General features: G+C 42.2%; 1 protein-coding gene across 5 annotated transcripts in view; it reads left to right on the forward strand.

The window, feature by feature from the left end:
* shank3a (SH3 and multiple ankyrin repeat domains 3a) overlaps positions 1–23,294 on the forward strand; it is a 244,008-nt gene that overhangs the window by 100,522 nt on the left and 120,192 nt on the right. For all 5 annotated transcript variants that reach the window (XR_010013991.1, XM_063004289.1, XM_063004290.1 and 2 more), the window contains 3 exons: positions 16,126–16,234; positions 16,448–16,599; positions 19,883–20,050. Coding sequence is in view for 4 of the 5 variants with exons in the window: in XM_063004289.1 (XP_062860359.1) it covers positions 16,126–16,234; positions 16,448–16,599; positions 19,883–20,050 (429 nt within the window). In the remaining variant the exon portion in view is untranslated. The remainder of the gene's footprint in view (positions 1–16,125; positions 16,235–16,447; positions 16,600–19,882; positions 20,051–23,294) is intronic.

Genomic DNA, 23,294 nt, shown 5'->3' on the forward strand with positions numbered 1-23,294 from the left:
TGGACATTAGTATGGCTAAAACTTTGTGGCTATAACAGCATCTACTCATCTAGAAAGGCATCTAGCGAGCAAGCAGAGAGCAAGTGGGTAACACTGTCGCCTCACAGAAAGAAGGTCCTGGGTTTGATTCCAAGGTGGAGCGGTCCAGGTACTTTCTGTGTGGAGTTTGCATGTTCTCCCCGTGTCTGTGTGGGTTTCCTCCGGGAGCTCCGGTTTCCTTCCACAGTCCTAAGACGTGCAAGTGAGATGAATTGGAAATACTAAATTGTCCATGACTTTGAACTGATGAATCTTGTGTAAGCAGTAACTGCCTGTCCTGTCATGAATGTAACCAAAGTGTGTAAAACATGATGTTAAAATCCTAATAAATAAATAAATTATATAATTTAGAGAGCATTTCAGAAGGATCCAGCACTCACAAGTGTATAGAATCTATTCTATAATATAAATGATATGCTGCTAACTTTGTGGCAACAGTTAAGGTAGACCCACATCATGTTCTTAAATTCTGTCCATAAAGTCCTGGTATGATAAGTTTGGTGTTGTGGAATTCCACAGACCTGCACAGAGCCCAAACCTCAACCCTGCTGAACACACTGGGCATAAGTTGGAATGTCAGTTTCCAACCAGACCTCACAAATGCTTTCTTAAGTAAATGGGCACAAACTCCCACAGACACAGTTTAATGTTGGGGAAATCCTTCCCAGAAAAGTTGTAGGGTGCAACTCCATAGTAGTTTTGGAGTGGGGGGTCCAACATGCTCATTACTAGATGTCCACATACATTTGGTCATGTAGTGTTCCTCATTAGCCAGACTGAGAAACTCGGCGTTGCCACTGGTCAGCTGGGCGCCATCTAGCGGGCATAATTGGCAGTGCCTGCAGCAGAAACGTTTCCGCTAGGGCGGGATGACCGGTTTATCTGGTTGGGGTCTTCAAATGCTGTGTAAGAACCCTGATTAGCAGATATAGAGGCGCCTGTGCAGAGTGCATTGGTAAAAAAAGGGTTCCACTAAGGCGTGAGAAGCAATATACCCACCTCCACTGCAACCAGGGATCCCACAGCAGCAGAAGACAAATTGACTACACTAAACTGGGAGAAAATGGGAGAAAATTCATAAATAAAATAGAAAATAAATCTTTTCTTGGGTGGATCTGGAGTCTCGGCTGTGTGAACTGGTTGTGAATTGGCTTTAATTTGATCAGAATATGAATAAGATTGAAATATAAAACAGGTCTGTGATGGTGCTGATACAGTAACCTTACAGCCTGTGTGCAGTGTGTTCATATTCACAGTTAAAGAGCATCAGCGCAGGGAGAAGAAGAAAAAAAAAAGTGGAGAACCTTCAATGTAGTTGTACATGAACCGCCAAGGTGAACGATGCTCGCTGCTAGTAACCATGGCAACAGAACACATTTAAACAACGAGAGGGGTTCAGATTTGGTCGTCGATCAGAATCAGATGCAAACTTATGCAACACAAATATTAGGATTAATTTCCGTCTGCGAGGTGTTGGTGTGTAGTTTGGTAATCAAATCTGCTCTATAATGAGACCGTAATCGAAACCCCAATGACTCTCACACACACACACACACACTCACACACACACACACACACACACACACACACACACACACACACACACACACACACACACACACACACACTGCAATTCTAAGCCAATTCATTTTTTCCAGCTTGAAGAAATAATCGAATGCAGATGTTTTGGGCGGCGGCACGGTGGCTCGGTGGGTAGCACTGTCGCCTCACAGCAAGAAGGTCCTGGGTTCGATCCCCAGGTGGGGTGGTCCGGGTCCTTTCTGTGCGGAGTTTGCATGTTCTCCCCGTGTCTGCATGTTTTTGCACAGTCCAAAAACATGCAGTCAGGTTAATTGGAGACACTGAATTGCCCTATAGGTGAATGTGTGTGTGTGTGTGTGCCCTGCAATGGACTGGAGCCCTGTCCAGGGTGTTACTGTGTGCCTTGCGCCCATTGAAAAGCTGGGATAGGCTCCAGCACCCCCGTGACCCTAATTGGATAAGCGGTTCAGACAGTGAGTGAGTGAGATGTTTTGATTATAGATAGTTTGAATCTTCAGGCTTAATAGTTCATTCATTATTCCTATTATTGTGTCCATTCGGCACAGCAAGAAGGTCCTGGGTTCGATTCCCAGGTAGGGCGGTCCGGGTCCTTTCTGTGTGGAGTTTGCATGTTCTCCCCGTGTCTGTGTGGGTTTCCTCCGGGTGCTCCGGTTTCCTTTTACAGTACAAAGACGTGCAATGAGGTGAATTGCAGATACTAAATTGTCCACGACTGTCTTTGATATTAAACTGGAACTGATAAATGTTGTGTAACCAGTAACTACCTAACCAGTAAGTGTAAAACGACGTTAAAATGCTAAGTAAGTAATAAATAGATTTAGATGTTTAAAGATTTAAAGGTTTTTTGGTAAACAAGGACGTTTCCCTTCAGAAAGAGGGGTGTATATGTAACAGACTTGTCTGTGGTGTCGTGTGCTGACAGTGTTTGATGGATGTTTCCATGTTGAGTGTGTTTTGTCCCTTTGGGGCTTCCATAATCAATGGAAAAGTGAACCTCTCTCTCAGTGTTTATTTCTTTCTTTATAAACTCAGTAAACACTGAAGGCGCTCGGTTACATAAACATATTTAAAGTTAGGAATAATAACTGTATTATAATTCCACTATCTGAGGCACTTGCGTGGTATTGCAAAGTGAAAATGGCTTATAAATAAATAAAGTCATTATTAAATAAACCATCATTACCAGTTTGTCTCTATCAGCGATGGCTGTACATATTCACATGTTCCTGTATAGTTTTCTGTAGCTACATCATTCAGTAACAGTGAACACAAGATGTGGTTAAACTATTAAATAATAAACCACACCTTCACTTTCATCACATCCTGATTAGGTGAGACAGAAGCTGGCTGTATTTGGCTCAGTCTCACACGGCTGTCAGCTGAATTTCCGTGGCCGCTGTAATTGTGGTCCCGCTGTGTGAGAGTCACTTAGCTTAGCGGGACAACAAAAAATGTCCTGAGGGCACGAAAACTGCCCCTAACCTGGTTTAATACTGAACACACTGCAGAGCACGGTCCAGCCGTGCAGAGGGGGCCGAACATCTGTAAACCCTGCAACGCATCATGATCTGTACTGTGGGTACACTAATGCACTGAAGAAATACACCATTCCGAAATAATAATAATAATAATAATAATAATAATAATAATAATGATAATGATAATGATAATAATAATAACGATAATAATAATAATAATAATAATAATAATATTAGTAATCATAATAATAATAATAGTAATAATAATAATATTAGTAATAGTAGTAATTATAATAATAGTAATAATAATAATATTAGTAATAATAATAATAAGATAATATTTTTAGTAATAATAATAATAACAATATATTAGTAATAATAATAATAATAGTAATAATAATAGTAATAATAATAATAATATTTTAGTAATAATAATAATAATAATAGCAATAATACTAATATTAACAATTATTATTATTAATAATAATAAAAACTTTATAATAATAATAATAATAATATTAGTAATAATAATAATAATAGTAATAATAATAATAATAATAATAATAATAATAGTAATAATAATAATAATAAAAACTTAATAATAATAATAATAATAATATACTGTATAAGTTGTATTGCAATATTATAATGTGTCTTATATTCAGTGCTGAGGTGTTGCTATATAGTGACTGAGCAGGTAGTGTGGGTGCCGCACAGCTCCAGGATCCAGGATCATTCTTGTCACTAAAGCTTGTTAGGTCAGTGTTTTGATTGTTTTATTTGCAAATTTTTATTTTATTTTAGCTATAATGTTTCAGCAGGCTGCAGCTGTTTTTAATATTAATTTTAATATGTATGTGGCCTGTGGTTATTTTTAATAATATAATGTGTTTGTGCTTTTGTAATACTCCCCTCCCTTGCATGATGGGGTGGTTTGTCACTCAAGCACTAAGATGTTAAAAATGTACACCCCTCATTTAGACCCCTCATGTTCCTAATGTGGATGTGTAATACATCATGTGTAACTGGCTTAGTCTGTTTAAGAAATGAAAAATGTGTTTGTGTAAGAATGCACTTCAATCTAAAATCCTTTCCTTTAAAATCTGACACACACACACACACACACACACACACACACTCTGTGCGGCGTGTTGGGAAGCTCCAGATGTTTGCTGAAGCTCCAGTGTTTCTTAATTAAACATGCTTTATGCTGACTGATTCTGTTTCTGTCTGCTGTTGGCGTGAGCATCAGTAAGTCTGGTTCCTGTGCTGCTCTCGCTCTTCTATTTTTCTTTCTTTTCTCCTCTTGTCACCAGTAACTAGTTTATCTCTGCGGGAAGCTCAGCGCTGCTGGCGACTCCAGTGTCCAGCGATATGAAATGATATCTCACTTCTTCAGCACAGGCATAAATCTCAAGGTTTCACATGTGTGAGGCTGGACCAAGCGTGCTCTTGTGAAGTGGAGCTTATGTAACTCATATATACACGTTTCTTCCTTTTATTGTATTTAATACACGATTTCTATTACAAATTACATAATAAGCATAACAAATTGAGTAAAAAGTTAAAAAAATATATAATATTCCAATGTAGCAATCACTTTGTCTCGCTTAGATCTCTCTCTTCCACCTTTATTCTGCACTTGACTTTACTTGACACTCAAATTTCCCCCATGGGGACCGATAAAGGAATCTTATCTTATTCCATAGAGCATCTATCGATGTTATTGAAGGCTTGGTTTCAAATGCTTTATGAAGTTGTAGGTGCAAAGTTATAATGTGTGTTTTAAAGATTTAAACCAGAGTGTGGAGGGTAGACAGACAGACAGACAGATATATAGATAGATCTGGTATAAAAGGCTGGTATAAAAGGTTGGTATAGAAGGTTGGTATAGAAGGCTGGTATAAAAGGTTGGTATAGAAGGCTGGTACAGTTGTGGCTGGTATAGAAGGTTGGTATAGAAAGCTGGTATAGACGGTTGGTATAGTTGTGGCTGGTATAAAAGTCTGGTATAGAAGGCTGGTATAGTTGTGGCTGGTATAGAAGGTTGGTATAGAAGGCTGGTATAGTTGTGGCTGGTATAGAAGGCTGGTATAGTTGTGGCTGGTATAGAAGGCTGGTATAGTTGTGGCTGGTATAGAAGGCTGGTATAGTTGTGGCTGGTATAAAAGTCTGGTATAGAAGGCTGGTATAGTTGTGGCTGGTATAGAAGGTTGGTATAGAAGGCTGGTATAGTTGTGGCTGGTATAGAAGGCTGGTATAGTTGTGGCTGGTATAAAAGTCTGGTATAGAAGGCTGGTATAGTTGTGGCTGGTATAGAAGGTTGGTATAGAAGGCTGGTATAGTTGTGGCTGGTATAGAAGGCTGGTATAGTTGTGGCTGGTATAGAAGGCTGGTATAGTTGTGGCTGGTATAAAAGTCTGGTATAAAAGTCTGGTATAGTTGTGGCTGGTATACAAGGCTGGTATGCTACTTCTTATTTACCTGGGTTTAGTTGATTCTGTGCATGATTTTAAATCCAGTGTACGCAAAACATACGTTGCTGAATGTTCTAGGTTCACATTCAGCTAATTAGGTAGCTGTTCTGGGCACCCAGGTGGTGCAGCGTGATATTCTGCTAGCACGAAAGCGCCGAGATACTGAACTCCTCGGTTCGAAACTCGGCTGGGCGCCACCTGGCGGGCATAATTGCCAGTGCCTGCAGCAGATACTAATTGGCCACCATATCTGCAGGGGGGGACGACCGGAATATGTGTGTGTGTGTGGGTGTGTGGGTGTGTGGGTGTGTGGGTGTGTGGGTGTGTGGGTGGGTGGGTGTGTGGGTGGGTGGGTGGGTGGGTGGGTGGGTGGGTGGGTGTGTGGGTGTGTGGGTGGGTGGGTGGGTCTTTATACGCTTTGTAAGTACCCTGATTGGTGGAAGAGACGTCTGTGCAGAATGAGGGAGCGAGAAGAGGAGAGCTGTGCACGTGTCGGAGGAGTGTACAGCGATGTGCTCTCCTCGGATGCAATCGGGTATCTCTCAGCAGCCTCAGGAAGACAATTTGAGTATGCTAAATCTGGAGGAAAATGAGGAGAAAATGCATTAAAAAGTAGCTGTTCTGTGTATTGTAGCTTCTATTTATTCTATCATTCAATTTATGATTGTAACTGTGCCACTTTTCTTTAAAAATCTGTGAAATCTGTGATTAAAAAACGAGGTCTGTGAGTTTAGTAGGTCCCTAATTATCTACTATAAAAAGATTTGTGCGTCTGAGTCCATGCCGAGTGTTTTACCTTGTTTACTTTTTTGATTGGTACTCGTCCTGTGAGAACACTACTATAAAACACTTCTCTTACATTTGTTTTGCTGGTTTGAGTCACTTTTTATTCACTATTTATTCAGCTCGTTCTGTATCTGTGCAGAAGTTGATGTTCTGTGTCTGGTGTGTTTGAGGTGTGAAGATCTACATCCACAGATCCGCAGTTCCAGACTGTTCCATGGCTTGGTTCTAAATTGTGGGCCCTTAAAACCCCTGGCCTGATGTGGTATTACCTTCCTGCTGCTGCAAAAGCAACTTCTGGTCCAGGCGGCTCAGTGAGCTGCTTAATTATAGCATTTTTAAATAACTGTGCACTATGAGCGTTAATTACATTAATTGCAGGTCTGACATTCAGAATCCATTTGAAATGATTCGGTTTGAGGACTTGAGGAGAATAAGTGATGTGGTCTGATGAGCTTCTTCTCCCCACGGGGGTCGAGGCTTATTTAGAGTTGGATCTTGAATAGAGGAAGTGTGATGTTACTGCAGATCTGTCAGTAATGATAAATAATCAGAGGAACTCAATCTCCCTTAAATACCACCACAATCTGGCAATTATTACCATGACTGAGTTATGCTTTTAATACTAATCTTTTCAGTGGATCAGTGTGAATGAAATCTCAGAAGATGGAGTGGATCTGGTGGAGACTGCTGATTTGTTTTCTAATCTAGTCGTGTTTTAAGTCAAGGCTCGTTTTTCTAAAGCAAATATAAAAGAAAACAGGTGTCAGCCAAAGTGCTGTACAATAAAATCTACAAACAATAATAACACCTGATAAGCGGTCAAGATAAAACAACTAATTTAACAAGGAAAATCTGTTTATTAATTGTCTGTTTTATCATTGTTGTAGCCTGGGCAGAGTCGCAGTGAGTCGGGTTTATTGTGCAAAATGCTAGAAACGCACCGGACAGGGTGTCAGTCCAACACAGGAAAAACACACACACACACACACACACACACACACACACACACGGCAATTTTAGTAGTTCCAATTACTGTACACTGATCAGCCATAACATTAAAACCACCACCTTGTTTCTACACTCACTTTGTAGTTTTACAATTACTGACAGTAGTCCGTCTGTTTCTCTGCATGCTTTGTTAGCCTCCTTTCATGCTGTTCTTCAAAGGTCAGGATTTAGGTGGTGGATCATTCTCAGCACTGCAGTGACACTGACATGGTGGTGGTGTGTTAGTGTGTGTTGTGCTGGTATGAGTGGATCAGTGGAACACCTCACTGTCACTGCTGGACTGAGAATAGTCCACCAACCAAAAATATATCCAGCCAACAGCGTCCCGTGGGCAGCGTCCTGTGACCACTGATGAAGGTCTAGAAGATGACCGACTCAAACGGCAGCAATAGATGAGCGATCGTCTCTGATTTTACATCTACAAGGTGGACCAACTAGGTAGGAGTGTCTAACAGAGTGGACAGTGAGTGGACACGGTATTTAAAATCTCATACCAGCACAACACACACTAACACACCAGCATCATGTCAGTGTCACTGCAGTGCTGAGAATGATCCACCACCTAAATAATACCTGCTCTGTGGTGGTCCTGTGGGGGGTCCTGACCATTGAAGAACAGGATGAAAGGGGGCAACAAAGCATGCAGAGAAACAGATGGACTACAGTCAGTAATTGTAGAATAAGTTCTTCTATATGGTAAGTGGAGCAGTGAGTGTAGAAACAAGGGGGTTTTAATGTTATGGCTGATCAGTGTATATATGTGGACTTGTGGGAGGATCCCCATGCAAACACAGGGAGAACATGCAAACCTCACACCGAAAGGACAGGGAATCGAACCAAAGCCATTTTGCAGTGAGGTGACAGCACCTCCCGCTGCACCATTTTTTACACAGTAAGTATATAAAAAGAAAAACAATAAAACCAATAAAAGAGTCAGAACAGATGATGACAGAACAGTGGATTAAATAAAGAGAGAGAAACAGGAGAATGTTTTAGAGTCTTCAGCTACAGAAAAGGTTTGATCACATTTTGACCCTCACTCGCGAGTGTGGAATTACTGAGAGCAGCAGAAGATGGTTAGAAGATTGTAGAGCTCGTGAGGTGGAATGGAAGCAGAGGAGGTCAGACATGTAGCCCGAAGCCAGACCATCCAAAGCTTAACACATAATAAAACTTAGTGCTTGGTAATAATAAAACTTTAATATTTATTTATTTATTAGGATTTTAACGTCATCTTTTACACTTTGGTCACATGCATGACAGGAACGGTAGCTACTCATCACACAAGGTTCATCAGTTCACAAGTTTAATGTCAAACAGTCATGGACAATTTTGTGTCTCCAATTCACCTCACTTGCACGTCTTTAGACTGTGGGAGGAAACCTACACAGACACGGGGAGAACATGCAAACTTCACACAGAAAGGACCCAGACTGCTTCACCTGGGGATCGAACCCAGGACCTTCTTGCTTTGAGGCGACAGTCCTGCCCACCGAGCCACCGTGTAAAATGCTGGTACCAGTTTCTTGGTGCATGACATGTGTTCATAATGTTTATCAAAATGACTTCTCTGGCTAAATCTTGGACTAAATCAGACTCTTCGGACTGAATCAGACTCCTCGGACTAAATCAGACATCTCAGACTAAATCAGACTCCTCGGACTAAATCAGACTAGACTCCTCGGACTAAATCAGACTCAATCAGACTAAATCAGTTTCCTCAGACTAAATCAGACTAAATCAGACTCCTCAAACTAAATCAGACTCCTCGGACTAAATCAGACTCCTCGGACTAAATCAGACAAGACTCCTCAGATTAAATCAGACTCTTCAGACTAAATCAGACTCCTCAGATTAAATCAGTTTCCTCAGACTAAATCAGACTCCTTAAACTAAATCAGACTCTTCGGACTAAATCAGACTCTTCGGACTAAATCAGACTCCTCGGCCTAAATCAGACAAGACTCCTCAGATTAAATCAGACTCCTCGGACTAAATCAGACTCCTCAAACTAAATCAGACTCCTCAAACTAAATCAGACTCCTCAAACTAAATCAGACTCCTCAGATTAAATCAGTTTCCTCAGACTAAATCAGACTAAATCAGACTCCTCAAACTAAATCAGACTCCTCGGACTAAATCAGACTCCTCGGACTAAATCAGACAAGACTCCTCAGACTAAATCCCAACTACTTGTTTTCTTCCATGTTAGACTAGTCAAACAATATTGGACTACTTGTAGTATGTGACAGAGCACCACATCTCATTTTAAATGTATATATTTCAGCCATAGTTATTAATCTAGCAGGTGTTTATATTTAATTTATTAACGTTTATTTTTCCATCTTTGTGGCAACCATTTTGGGAAGCTCCGTTTTTGGTCCGGATTGTGTCTCAGTGTACAGAGACGAGTGGATAAGAACCTGGTGTGATGAGATTGGTGTGGAGTAACTCCACTGACCTGTACAGAGCACCGACCTTTCACTCCACCCAACACCTTCGTGATAAATTGGAAAGTCAATTGTGAGCCCGGTGAGGTCAGGCGTGTTGGTGCTGAACACAGACTGAGTATTTTGACCGTAAAAAACACAGTTTTGGTTTTGAGCACTTTGGCGTGTCGGGACTTCAGTGGCCCGCAAAAAATACTGACCTTAACTCTGTCACACAACTTTGGGACGAATTAGAACTTCTGTTGCAAACCAGGACTTTTCATTCGACATCAGTGCTCATTTTTTAAATTGAGTTTTTAATAGTAATATTTAAATACAATTTTTATATCCATATCCAATTTCCCAACTGTAACTTCCTCTGTTGCTTCAAACCCCTAATCTGACCGAGACGAGCTGCAGACCTTCACACTTTGCTTTGTGCCCCTGCTGACACACAGAACCGCTTGTTTTCACCTGTCAGAGACGGGGTCTCACAAAGAGCAGTATTGCGTACGGAGAGTCAAACACCATTATCTGTAAATTAACCAATAAAGGCCAAAAAGGACAGATTTTTTTAATCACATATATAAAATGTCCCAAGTTTTCCAGATGTGCGGTATGTATATTAAATATTTCTTTTAAGCTTCATTATATAAAATTGTTATTTATGCTTGAACAGAATGATTCTATTTAACAGGAAGCAGGTACTAAATAAACACACACTGACGTTTACGTCTGGGTCAGTAAACTGTAATTCCAGATGTTTGGTTCTCTAAATTACATCTGTATAAAGTGATTCTTGTTCTCCTGTGTACTTATCACCTGTAGGACTTATATAACACTGCTGATATTCGCTCTGGGTGATGCCTGCAGGGTAAATGAATAGTATTTTTTTAAATATAAAAAAAGGAGAGCAGATATTACATTTTAAACAGATAATACAGAACACTGAACGTATAAATAATATTACTGTGATTTCTAAGCAGACGAAATACTGTGTCTGTGTGAAAACGGGATTCAGTTTAAACATGTTTGCTGCTCCCCATGCCAGTGAGTCTCACTCTGATTTGATGGGCACCTGCTGGGCACCTGCTGGGCACCTCCTGTTAGCAGACATGAGCCTGGTTGATCGCTTGACCGGCTGGCGTCTCTTAAATGTGTTGAATTGGTTGTTGCACCTGAAGTGCAATTCAATTCCCTGTGAGTTTATATTTTAGAGTTTCAGAAAGCCAGTTGTGGATTCGTTTGGTACTGAAAGGGCCGTGTCATCTTTGTTTTGTGCCCATCAGAGATAAGATAATGATGATGATGATTATGATAATTTGGTCCTGTTTCAACTTGGTCTTGCCCACTTCTGATCTAAAGTCTTGATTCTTGGTCATGACTAGTACTCCGTGACACAGAGCTCTCTGTCTTTACTTGAACTATGCTAATTCAGAAGTCTTAACTTAGTCTTAACACTTTAAAAATCACAAATTTCACGGATTTTTGAAGAAAAGTACCACATTTTACGTCAGTCATGAACGGCATTGACACTGACATGGTGGTGGTGTGTTAGTGTGTGTTGTGCTGGTATGAGTGGATCAGACACAGCAGCGCTGCTGGAGTTTTTAAATACCGTGTCCACTCACTGTCCACTCTATTAGACACTCCTACCAAGTTGGTCCACCTTGTAGATGTAAAGTCAGAGACGATCGCTCATCTATTGCTGCTGTTTGAGTCGGTCATCTTCTAGACCTTCATCAGTGGTCACAGGACGCTGCCCACGGGGCGCTGTTGGCTGGATATATTTTTGGTTGGTGGACTATTCTCAGTCCAGCAGTGACAGTGAGGTGTTTAAAAACTCCAGCAGCACTGCACAACACACACTAACACACCACCACCAAGTCAGTGTCATTGCAGTGCTGAGAATGATCCACCAACCAAATAATACCTGCTCTGTGGTGGTCCTGTGGGGGTCCTGAGCATTGAAGAACAGCATGAAAAGGGGCTAACAAAACAGTCAGTAATTGTAGAACTACAAAGTGCTTCTATGTGGTAAGTGGAGCTGATTAAATGGACAGTGAGTGTAGAAAAAGGAAGGGGTCAAGTGGAAAGCTGTGCCAAAAGTTTAATTAGGTGAAATCTGAGCACAGGGTGATGCACCCTTACACATGTTAAATAAAAAAGCTTAATGTTAACAAATGCAAATACATCAATAACACAATTATTCTAGCTGAAGGCGTCACCAATACCTCAGTACATCACCAACACCTCAAACTTCATGTCTGTTACAGAACTAAGAACTGTGCTAAGTGAACTGAAAATCTGCTTTGGCATCTCTGCCGGTGCTTCTGTCTGTGTTTGTGAGACATGCTGTCTCGTGGCCCGAGTGCCAGCTCTGAGTGCCAGGCTCGGATTATGTGTCTGGTACTTTGATTTCAGACGTGTGTTTACACCTGCAGGGTTTAACAATCATTTTGTTTGATTCCTGAGAGCCGCTCGGGTGGCCGGTCCTGTACAGCGGGGAACTCTGGCTCCCAAATTATAACCCGAACAACAGTCCCTCCTGGGTGTGAAGATTTCTGATTGAAGTGGAGTGCAGCAGGTACTGTTAGTGCTGCACAGCTTCAGGTACCCAGGTTCATCACCTTACTTCATGTGTGAAGGTTCTTCTTGGTGTGGTTGTTGTAGCCTAGAGTTTAAGGTACTGGACTAGTAATCGAAAGGTTGCTGGTTCAAGCCCTACCTCTGCCAGGTTGGCACTGTCGGGCCCTTAAGCAAGGCCCTTAACCTTCAATTGCTTAGACAATGTACTGTCACAGTACTGTAAGTGTCTGCTAATGCAAATGTAAATACCTGATTACCATAAATCTCTATTACCAGACAGTATGTTAAGCCTAGCGGTTAAGGTACTGAACTAGTAATCAGAAGGTCGCTGGTTCAAGCCCCACCGATGCCAGGTTGCTGCTTAAACCTCAATTGCTCAGACTGCATACTGTCATAGTACTGTAAGTTGCTTTGGATAAAGGCATCAAAAATGTATATGTGTGGTTTCTTCTGCTAGTGGCTTCTTTATTGCCCTTGGTCATTACCAATTCCCCAATAAAAACACTAGCACCCGTTACCCCTCTGACATGTATATAATTCTGTCCACCAGGCATTGGCGAATTCTTATTTACAATGGTATCACGTATGTAGAGTCACTCAGTACCCTCTGTTTACCTTCAGTACACTGTGGTGTGCTAGCTTATCAGACCGCTGCACCACCGGGGAGTTTTTGTGATAGACTTCAAATCACTATTCTCAGTCCAGCAGTGACAGTGAGGTGTTTAAAAACTCCAGCAGCGCTGCTGTGTCTGATCCACTCATACCAGCACAACACACACTAACACACCACCACCATGTCAGTGTCACTGCAGTGCTGAGAATGACCCACCACCTAAATAATACCTGCTCTGTGGGGGTCCTGTGGTGGTCCTGTGGGGGTCCTGACCATTGAAGAACAGCATGAAACGGGGCTAACAAAGCATGTAGAGAAACAGATGGACTACAGTCAGTAATTGTAGAATTACAAAGGGCTCCTATATGGTAAGTGGAGCTGATAAAATGGACAGTGAGTGTAGAAACAAGGAGGTGGTTTTAATGTTATGGCTGATCGGTGTATGTGCAGACAGCCTATCACACAGCCTGTGTGTAATTAAATAAATGAAATGCACAAACCTGTAAACGCCGGTGAGTTTGTGTCCCAGAAAGGTGATGACGCCCCTACAAACGTAATACAGTAATGACCCCGCTACACACTCCCAACCTGATATGACTGCACACATCAAAGACTACCCAGTGCTTTTTCTGCAACTTGTTTCAGTAGCTCTTACACACAGGACTCCACTCAGCTCGTGGCAGCGGGGCTATCGCTTCCTTTGTGTTTCATTTCCATAACAACAGCATGAGTGGCTCAGAGAGAGAGAGAGAGAGAGAGAGAGCTGCAGAGAGAGAGTTTCTGTCCTTCACTGTATGATAGAGTAGCAGCGTGTGTATGTGTGTGTGTGTGTGCGCGTGTGTGTGCGTGTGTGTGTGTGTGTGTGTGTGTGTGTTGGAGAGCTGTGTGACTCACTCTGATGGTAGTGCTGAAGCTGGATTGGACTTCAGAGCTGTGATGTTTAGGAAAGTATCAAAGTAAGAGCTGAGACAGGAGAGCACTGACAAGCACACATGGTAAGAAGCCTGCCTCTCTCTGTGTGTGTGTGTGTGTGTGTGTGTGTGTGTGTGTGTGTGTGTGTGTGTGTGTGTGTGGTGGTTGTAGCTCGCAGGAGTTGTGAAGTTATGTAACAGTCAGTACTCTGGATTTTTGTGAGAGTAGAAGCGCTGGTGCTTTGCGTATAAGCTGGAGACAGGAAGGCATGATGAAACGCTGCAGCTCGTCATGTTTTACAGGTATACCATCACTGACTGACTACAATGAGACACATTCTTGATCTAGCAGTGCTTTGTGCAGCAGTTAGGGGATATATTGCCTTTAATGTATCGTTACACTTATACTGCATGTGTATTCGTGATGCTCCTGCATGTTTGTATTATATAAGATGGTTTTAAGACGACGTAGCTGTATTTTGTGTATTCGTGTCCCTGTATAGGATGTCACCCTATCATGTATTTATATTTATCATAATGATAATGATCATAATGATGTATTTATCAGTCACCCGCTAGCTAAAGACGGTCGGCTATTCGCATCACTAGTCCAAATTGTTAAAAAGACTAGAATACTGGAATATGACGACAGCCTTTATGCCCTTGGCATATCTACATGTGATTTGCATGTTCTCCCCGTGTCTGCGTGGGTTTTCTCCGGGTGCTCCGGTTTCCTCCCACAATCTAAAGACGTGCAGTCAGGTTAATTGGAGACGCAAAATTGCCCTATAGGAGAATGTGTGTATGTGTGTGTATGTGTGTGTGTGTGTGTGTATCTGCCCTGTGATGGACTGGCACCCCGTCCAGGGTGTTACTGTGTGCCTTGCACCCATTGAAAAGCTGGAATAGGCTCCTGCACCCCCCGCGACCCTGACTGGATAAGCGGTTAAGACAGTAAGTGAGTAATAATAAGCTAATAAGCCTGAAGTAAAACAGACTTGATTTCACTGTTGCTTCTTTTTCAGAAACACAATCAAATGCTAAAGTATTCAGATAAACCAACAGTCTCAGTTGGTTAATATAACGTTACGGCCTCGTAATCAAGCACTTCAAAAGCTGTTGCACAGATATTAGTATGGATTACATTTCATATCCTTGCTTAGAGGATTTCCTGCAATCCAGAAAGGAAATCAAATCAGACTCTAGAGCGTTCATCCCCGATCCCACATTAATCTTCCCTCCTCAAACCCCAGAATGATCATTTCCAGAAGGTGAATCTTGAGCGCGAGCTGAGCGAACATCCCACCAAAATATAAAAGTACACTGATCAGGCATAACATTATGACCACTAAGAGGTGAAGTGAATAACACTGATTATCTCTTCATCACGGCACCTGTTAGTGGGGGGGGGGGGGATATATTAGGCAGCAAGTGAACATTTTATCCTCAAGTTGATGTTAGAAGCAGGAAAAATGGGCGAGCGTGAGGATCTGAGCGAGTTAGACGAGGGCTAAATTGTGACGGCTAGACGACTGGGTCAGAGCATCTCCAAAACTGCAGCTCTTGTGGGGTGTTCTCGGTCTGCAGTGGTCAGTATCTATCAAAAGTGGTCCAAGGAAGGAACAGTGGTAAACCGGCGACTTGGGCGGTCAAGGCTCATTGATGCACGTGGGGAGCGAAGGCTGGTCCGTGTGGTCCGATCCAACAGACGAGCTACTGTAGCTCAAACTGCTGAAGAAGTTAATGCTGGTTCTGAAAGACTCCATGCCTCGATGGGTCAGGGCTGTTTTGGCGGCAAAAGGGAGACCAACACAATATTAGGAAGGTGGTTATAATATTATGCCTGATTGGGGTATTTTTGTAACACCGCTGTGTTCCTTTTGTTTCCAAAAATTGTGGCACTGTGCACTGCGACAGTATATTAGCAAGATGGTCCTGGGTTGCAGTTTGCATGTTCTCCCCATGTCTGCGTGGGTTTCCTCCGGGAGCTCTGGTTTCCTCCCACAGTCCATAAACATGCAGTCAGGTTAATTGGAGACGCTGAATTGCCTTATAGGTGAATGGGTGTGTGTGTGTGTGTGTGTGTATGTGCCCTGCGATTGACTGGCGCCCCGTCCAAGGTGTTACTGTGTGCCTTGCGAAAATCAGGGCAAAAATCGTGTAGTGTGAACTGGGCATAAGCGTGACTCTTGCACAGGCGTTTGATTCCATCGTTTTTCTTTCTCTTTACAGGCGAACCTGAAGAAGTTCATGGAATATGTTCAGCAGCGCAATATTGAGAAGGTGTCCAAGTTTCTGGAGAAGGGACTCGACCCAAATTTTCACGATCAAGAGAGCGGAGGTAAATCATATCATCTACACTGCATGAAGAGTCTGTGGTTGAATCTGGCTCAGACCACATCTGACCAATAAGTGGAGTGAACGTTCTCACATGGTTTGTGAGGGAAAGCATCAGTTGAAAATAAACTATAGCTGCGAAAATGGCCTTAATAAGTATTTAAACATCTGTTCTCTTTGTGTGTGTGTGTGTGTGTGTGTGTGTGTGTGTGTGTAGAGTGTCCGTTAACGATGGCGGCTCAGTTGGAGGGCTGTGCAGAGCTCATTAAGGTTCTGAAAGGTGGAGGAGCTCATCTGGACTTCAGAACCAGAGATGGTATCACCGCTCTTCACAAAGCTGTGCGCACAAAAAACCACACAGCACTCATAGTAAGCACACACACACACACACACATATTTGTGTTCTTAAGCTAATGAAAAAAGGTTATAAATGTACATAAATGAATGGGGAACGAAGGAAAAGGCAGGAAGGAAGTAGGAAGGAAGGAAAAAGGAAGGAAGGACAAGAAAGGAAGGAAGGAGATAAGGAGGGAAGGAAGGAAGGAAAAAGATGAAGGACGGAAGCAAGAGGAGAAAGGAAGGAAGAAAGAACAAGGAAGGAAGGACGGATGAGGAAGGAAGGAAGGAAGGAAGGAAGAAGATAAGAGGAAAAAAGGATGGAAGGAGGGAAAGAGCAAAGGAACAAGGACGAGGAAGGAAGGAAGGAAAAACGAGGAAGGAAGGAGATAAGGAAGGAAGGAAGGAAGAGGAAAAAAGGAAGGTAGGAAGAACGAGGAAGGAAGGAAGGAGTGAAAGAGCAAAGAAAGGACAAGGAAGGAGATAAGAAGAGAAGGAAGGAAGAAAGGATGAGGAAGCAAGGAAGGAAGTGGAAAAAGAAAAGAAGCAAGGAAGGACGATGAAGGAAGGAAGGACGATGAAGGAAGGAAGGAATGACGAGGAAAAAGGAAAGAAGGAAGGAAGAACGAGGAAGAAAGGAAGGAGATAAGCAGGGAAGGAAGGAAGAAAGGATGAGGAAGGAAGGACGGAAGGAAGGAAGGAAGGAGATAAGGAAAGAAGGAAGGAAGAACGAGGAAGGAAGTAAGTAAGGATGGAAGGAAGGAAGGAAGAGGAAAAAGGAAAGAAGGAAGGAAAAACGAGGAAGGCAGGAAGGAGATAAGGAGGGAAGGAAGGAAGAAAGGACGAGGAAGGAAGGAAGGAGATAAGGAGGGAAGGAAGGAAGAACGAGGAAGGAAGGAGATAAGGAGGGAAGGAAGGAAGAAAGAATGAGGAAGGAAGGACGGAAGGAAGGAAGGAAGGAGATAAGGAAAGAAGGAAGGAAGAACGAGGAAGGAAGGAAGAAAGAGGAAAAAGGAAGGAAGGAAGGACGAGGAAGGAAGGAAAGTAGGTAGGTGGAAGTAAGGAAGAAAATCATGGGTTTGTGATCTAAACATGAGGAACCAATTTTAGTCAGCTGTAGCCTAGTGGTTAAGGTATTGGACCAGTGATCAGAAAGTCACTGGTTCAAGCCCCACCACTGCCAGGTTGCTGCTGTTGGGTCCTTGAGCAAGGCCCTTAACCCTCAATTGTTCAGACTGTGTACTGTAACTGTAATGTAAGTCGCTTTGGATAAAGGCGTCTGCTAAATGCTGAAAATGTAAATGTAGTCAGTGTTACACTGGTGCTGTTGTTCTGGTTATAATGACCCAAATATTATTTATCTTTGATATTTACTAATACATGAAGATTCTTATTCGTTTTAATTAGCAGGAGTTCACATTAAGGGTCCGTTAGTGGAGCGTTTTCTAGACACCAGTGATATAGAAGCACAGTTCTGGACCTGGATCTAAGTCACAGTTTTAATGGATTGTAAGCCATGACTTCAGCATGTGAGGCTGGATTGCTGATGGTCAGGATTTCAATATAATACAAATAAAACACACCACTGCAGCTGATTACAGTTCATTAATACAAGCAGAGTCCTGCTGATCAAAAACAGCAATCAAGCAAACGAGCAAACTAAAACTTAAGCTTCTCCTTGATCAACATCTGATTAAACACTGCAGGTTCCCTTTAACAGGCTAATTAGCCCACTGTGCTAAACCCTGACTGGAGACTGGAGCTGTGCACGTCTGAATTTAATGATACGCATGTTAACGTGGCCTCGCCCGGAGACCTTTCAGGACTTGAAAGTGAGCAGCGTTAATAGCTGGTCTTCAACCTTCAAGACATTGAAATGCTTGACTTATTGTCTAGGGATTTAATAATCATTCTTCTCTTTATTCAGAGCTGGGATACAGAACATGTATGGTTATGTTTTCAATGTTCAGCTCAGTATTAATATAAAAAAACAAAAAAAACAACAATGTATGGAATCACGCTGTGCCCAGCTCATCAGAAGAACGTTCCAGACTTCACTCAGACCTTCACTCTGGCATGAGTTGTAACTTCACTCTGGCATGGCTTACAGTTGCCAGTGCAGATGCCTCTCCATCGGCTAACTAATCACAAGCTGTTCTTTAATCTTTGTGTAGTTTGTTTGGGAGGGGCAAACTGAATCTCTGGGTCTGTCTGAACACCTAGTGATACTCTCAGCATTTTACATCATCCTACATGCTCTCCTGAGAATAGGGCGTTGTTAAATTCTTAGATTCTTTAAAATGCTCCTACTGAGGCGCCTTAATTCTGAGTGATAATCTGACTGAATAATGAGGGAGCGATTTGTAAATCCGGGCTCGTCAGGGACAGTTTAATAATACATTCGTCTTATATAGCGCCTTTCATAATACCAAGGACGCTTCACATAGTGAATACAGTCAAAAAACAACAATCAAATAGAGACAAGAGAAGAAGAGTGAAAGTGCTGAGAAAACAAGAGCATTTTAAGAAGAGATGTAAACTCAGAGAGAGAGGAAGAGAGACGAAGAGGGAGAGGAAGAGAGTTCCACAGTGTCGGGGCAGCAACACTAAATGATCTACCACCCATGGTGGTCAACCTATACCTGGGTATAACCAGGAGACCAGCATCAAACGATCTTAACCTGCGGGAAGGGACATAGCGATGTAAAAGATCAGTTTAACCGTTTTTGGTACACGGAGGGAGACGTTAGCTGGCCTGTTAGCCTGTTAGGTTTGAACGGCCTGAGGCTAACTGTGTTAGCTTAGTAAGCAAAAACTGCAGAAATGTAATTGGCATAAACTCTAAGTAGTGTGTCTCAATTATCTGCCTCATGAGTTCGATGTCTTATTAGAATCCTCTCTACTGAGGCAGCTGATCAGGTAGGCAGTAGGCAGCAAGGCAGCTCACTAGGTTTTCAGAAAGACCCAAGACATCTGAAAAAGAGGTGAAGGTGCTGCCATGACCTAGCTAATCTCTTGACCTGAATTTGATAGAAAATGTACAGTTTATCAGAGGGACCCTCATAAATATTGCTGGTAAAATGGGCCGAAATCAAACCACAATGCTGCGATGTTTCCTACTACAGGCATTTTGTACATGGAATTGTCAACAACAGCTTTAAAGTAGAGAGCAAGACGGGGGGAGCAAAAAAGCCGTATTATTAATTATTTACCAGCAAAATACACTTTTCTGGTATTGGAAAAATGACCAGACGATTGACCGTGTGACTGTCGGACGTGTATGTTTCACCTATATCCTGCGTATGTGCATCCGTAGACCCTGCTGGACCTCGGAGCAAGCCCGGACTATAAAGACAGCCGTGGTTTGACGCCGCTGTATCACAGTTCCATGGTGGGTGGGGACCCGTACTGCTGTGAGCTACTCCTGCACGACCACGCTCAGCTGGGCTGTGTGGATGAAAACGGCTGGCAGGAGATCCATCAGGTACCAAACACCCTCAGAAAAAACGCCCCGTATTCCACGTTAAACTGAAGACTAGGAGCACTTTTACACATGCATGATTTAGCCTGTTGTACTGAGACCGCGGCGCTTTAAAGCTCCTGACGTGATGTGATCAGAAAGGTGGAAAAACATCAAGTTCACTCGGTTTAAAATACAATAACCAGCACTTAATGATTCATGAACACAAAGGAAGAAATGATCTTTATAAATTTACTGGGTTTTCTGATGATCTGCTGGCAAAAAAAAAGAGAATGTTATTTATTAATTCTGTTCAACCGTCATTTAAGTGACAAAAGTTAAGGGCACTTAAATTACTGACTCTGGATCCAGTAAAAGAGCTCCAGACCATCACACGTCCTCCTCTAAATGTGACAGTTGATGTCACACACTAGGGAACGATTCTTTGGTCTGCTCAGTGGGGTACAGAAACATGACAAAGTGAAGAATTGGATGTGATTTATCGACCCATATGAGCTTCTCTCAGTCATCAGTCATCTGCTGGCTGTGCTGCAAACGTGTTAAACCTGCAGCTCAAAGTCTTCTCAAGCTGGGATTGAGGTTCTGTTGACTCTCATACCCCTTTTCCACCAAAAAAAACATGGTTCTTGAACTGGTTCTGTTCAGGTTTCTCAGAACCTTGGTGTTCTGTAGAGAACCGACTCGCGTTTCCACCAGTTTTTGAGAACCAAGCCTGCGTCATCAACGGTGGGCGTTGCTTAACGAGAGTTAAGAGTAGTCATATCATTATGGACCGTGTAGATTATGTGCGAGCATTTGTGTTGTTACAGATGTTCGTTTTTATGTAAAAAGCATCAATCAAATATCGGTGATTAGAAGACGTAGACGTGTTTGTCTCAGTTGTTGTTTTCTTTAGTTCACTGACGTGAGAAACGTTTTGCGCTTCGGTTTCACCGCGACTCTCTGCGCAAATAGCCGATTTGCTCGCCGCTCGACTCGGGCGATAAAACATCATTAAAGTTCCACAACACAAACATCCATCTGTGTGAAATAAACATCAAATCTACTCTAAAATACAACATGTATCTGTGTTTAACTGGATTTAATTCACGTGTGTTTGTGCTTCACGCTTTATTTTTCACGTTAAGCGTGTTTCGTTCTGTTCGGGTCACTTTTATCACGTCATATCACACAATTTACCTTTTTAAAGGTGCTTTGAAAATATCAGTGGCAAACTGGCTCGAAATTTAATCAGGTGAACTTTAAAAGATAAAAATGCAGCATACGAGACACCAGCTGACGCCATTGTTGCTGTCGCTATGCTGTACAACATGACACGCCCACAGGTGACATCACCGTTCGGGCTGAAAAACCAAGTATTCTGTGGTGGCAGATCGGCCCGCTAGTTCGCTGTCTGGAACCTCTTTTTTCCGGTGGAAACACGCGGAACCGGTTCAAAGTCAAGTTCGGGAACCGGAACGGGCTCCGTTCTGCGTCGGTGGAAAAGGGGTATCAGATTAGCTTAGTAAGCTAAAACTGCATTGACGTAATTGGCGTAATCTCTGTCTAAGTAGTGCGTCTAAATAATCTGCCTTATGAGTTCCATGTCTTATTAGAATCCTCTCTACTGAGGCAGCTGATCAGGTAGGCAGTAGGCAACAAGGCAGCTTACTAGGCTTTCAGACAGACCCAATATGTAAATACGGTAAATAATATGCTAATATTATTTGAAGCATGTGAGATTTCATTCACGTCCTCGTACTCACACCTACAGGTAATTTGGAGCAAACGATTCATCTTTTACATCACATGTGCAGTGAGTGTGTGTGTGTGTGTGTGTGCTCATGAATGTGTGTGTCCACGTCTAAGTGCTTCAGTAGAGGAAGTCTGACTCACGGTACAACCGGGGACGTTTTGTCCCGGTGTAATTTAGGTCCTCTCCAGTCCATTTTCACATTCTGAATAACTTCCACATTACAGACGTTACAGTACGTGATTGTGTATGTAGTTCTTTATCTCTCACAAACTCTCATTACCACTTTCTACATCTCTCTCACTTCCTTTCTCTCTCTCTCTCTCTCTCTCTCTCTCTCTCTCTCTCTCTCTCTCTCTCTCTCTCTCTCTCTCTCTCTCAGGTACCGAGGGCCTCTTGTTCAATTTTCAGCATTGATTTACTCACCGCACTTCATTCTCATGTCGAGTGGCTGTAGTTCAGTAGTAGAGAATTTAATGGTGACATTGATAATGCAAAACAAATCTGCTGGATTCATAATAAAGCAGAGCAGAAGGTCATGAGCAGGAACTGAACTGAGACTAAAACCTCCTAAAGAAGCGTCTCTGAAAGGCTCTTTAACAAACGGTTTAGAGACAAATTCAGTGTAAACAATCCCGCGTCTGTCTGATTTGTTTCTTTAGACGTGATGTGCTGTGTTTGATGTTTGGGTTCTGAGTTTGTACTTGAATTTATGAGGCTGATGAAGCAAAGAATAAATAAGGACTAAATATTTTATGTAAGTGCATACGCACATAATCTAGAGCAGCGGTTCTCAACCTTTTTTGCAGCACAATCCGGTTTCATATAAGATATAATTTCATGGACCTAAGCTTTTTTCGATGCAATGAGACGCTACTCCCACCTAGTGGTGATTTAAGACAATAACACCCAAAGAGTTTTGGAAATGTAATTGCTCTTGTAGCGACCTCTGATTATTTATTCTTGCTGTGCGGCCCGGTAATAAATGCGGCCCAGTCCGTGGCCCGGTGGTTGGTGACCACTGATCTATAGCGCAGTGGCTGATCTGCTGATGGGGTTTAGTACACAGTATGAGTTGTAACATTCACGGATTTAGTGGCCGCTTTATCCTGGTCATAATTTAGGTGGGAAACAAAGGTACTCACTCATTAATACTCACTTACATCTATAGTCATTCAATGTGTCCTTCTCCTCTGACCTCTGTGTTACAACAGAGATGCTCATTTCAGTAATAGTTAACCACAGAACCCGTCTCCCCCCGAATGTTAAACAACCCCAACACCACTAACCATTAACTTGGTTCTGCTTGTAAATAATTATCTTTGGTCCCTGCTATCATTAAAATTCTGAAAGTTAATGTTATGACCCCTACTCTTCTTTAAAGAAAATAAAGGGCATAGAATACAATGTTTAAAGTGCAGTAAGGTTTAAGTATTTATTTCCAATGCTATTTACAGATATACAGAAGAAAACTATCTACAACTCTAACACCAGTATAGATTAAAGCTGTAGGGT

Source organism: Trichomycterus rosablanca, chromosome 11, assembly GCF_030014385.1.
Source record: "Trichomycterus rosablanca isolate fTriRos1 chromosome 11, fTriRos1.hap1, whole genome shotgun sequence".
NCBI classification, from domain to species: domain Eukaryota; kingdom Metazoa; phylum Chordata; class Actinopteri; order Siluriformes; family Trichomycteridae; genus Trichomycterus; species Trichomycterus rosablanca.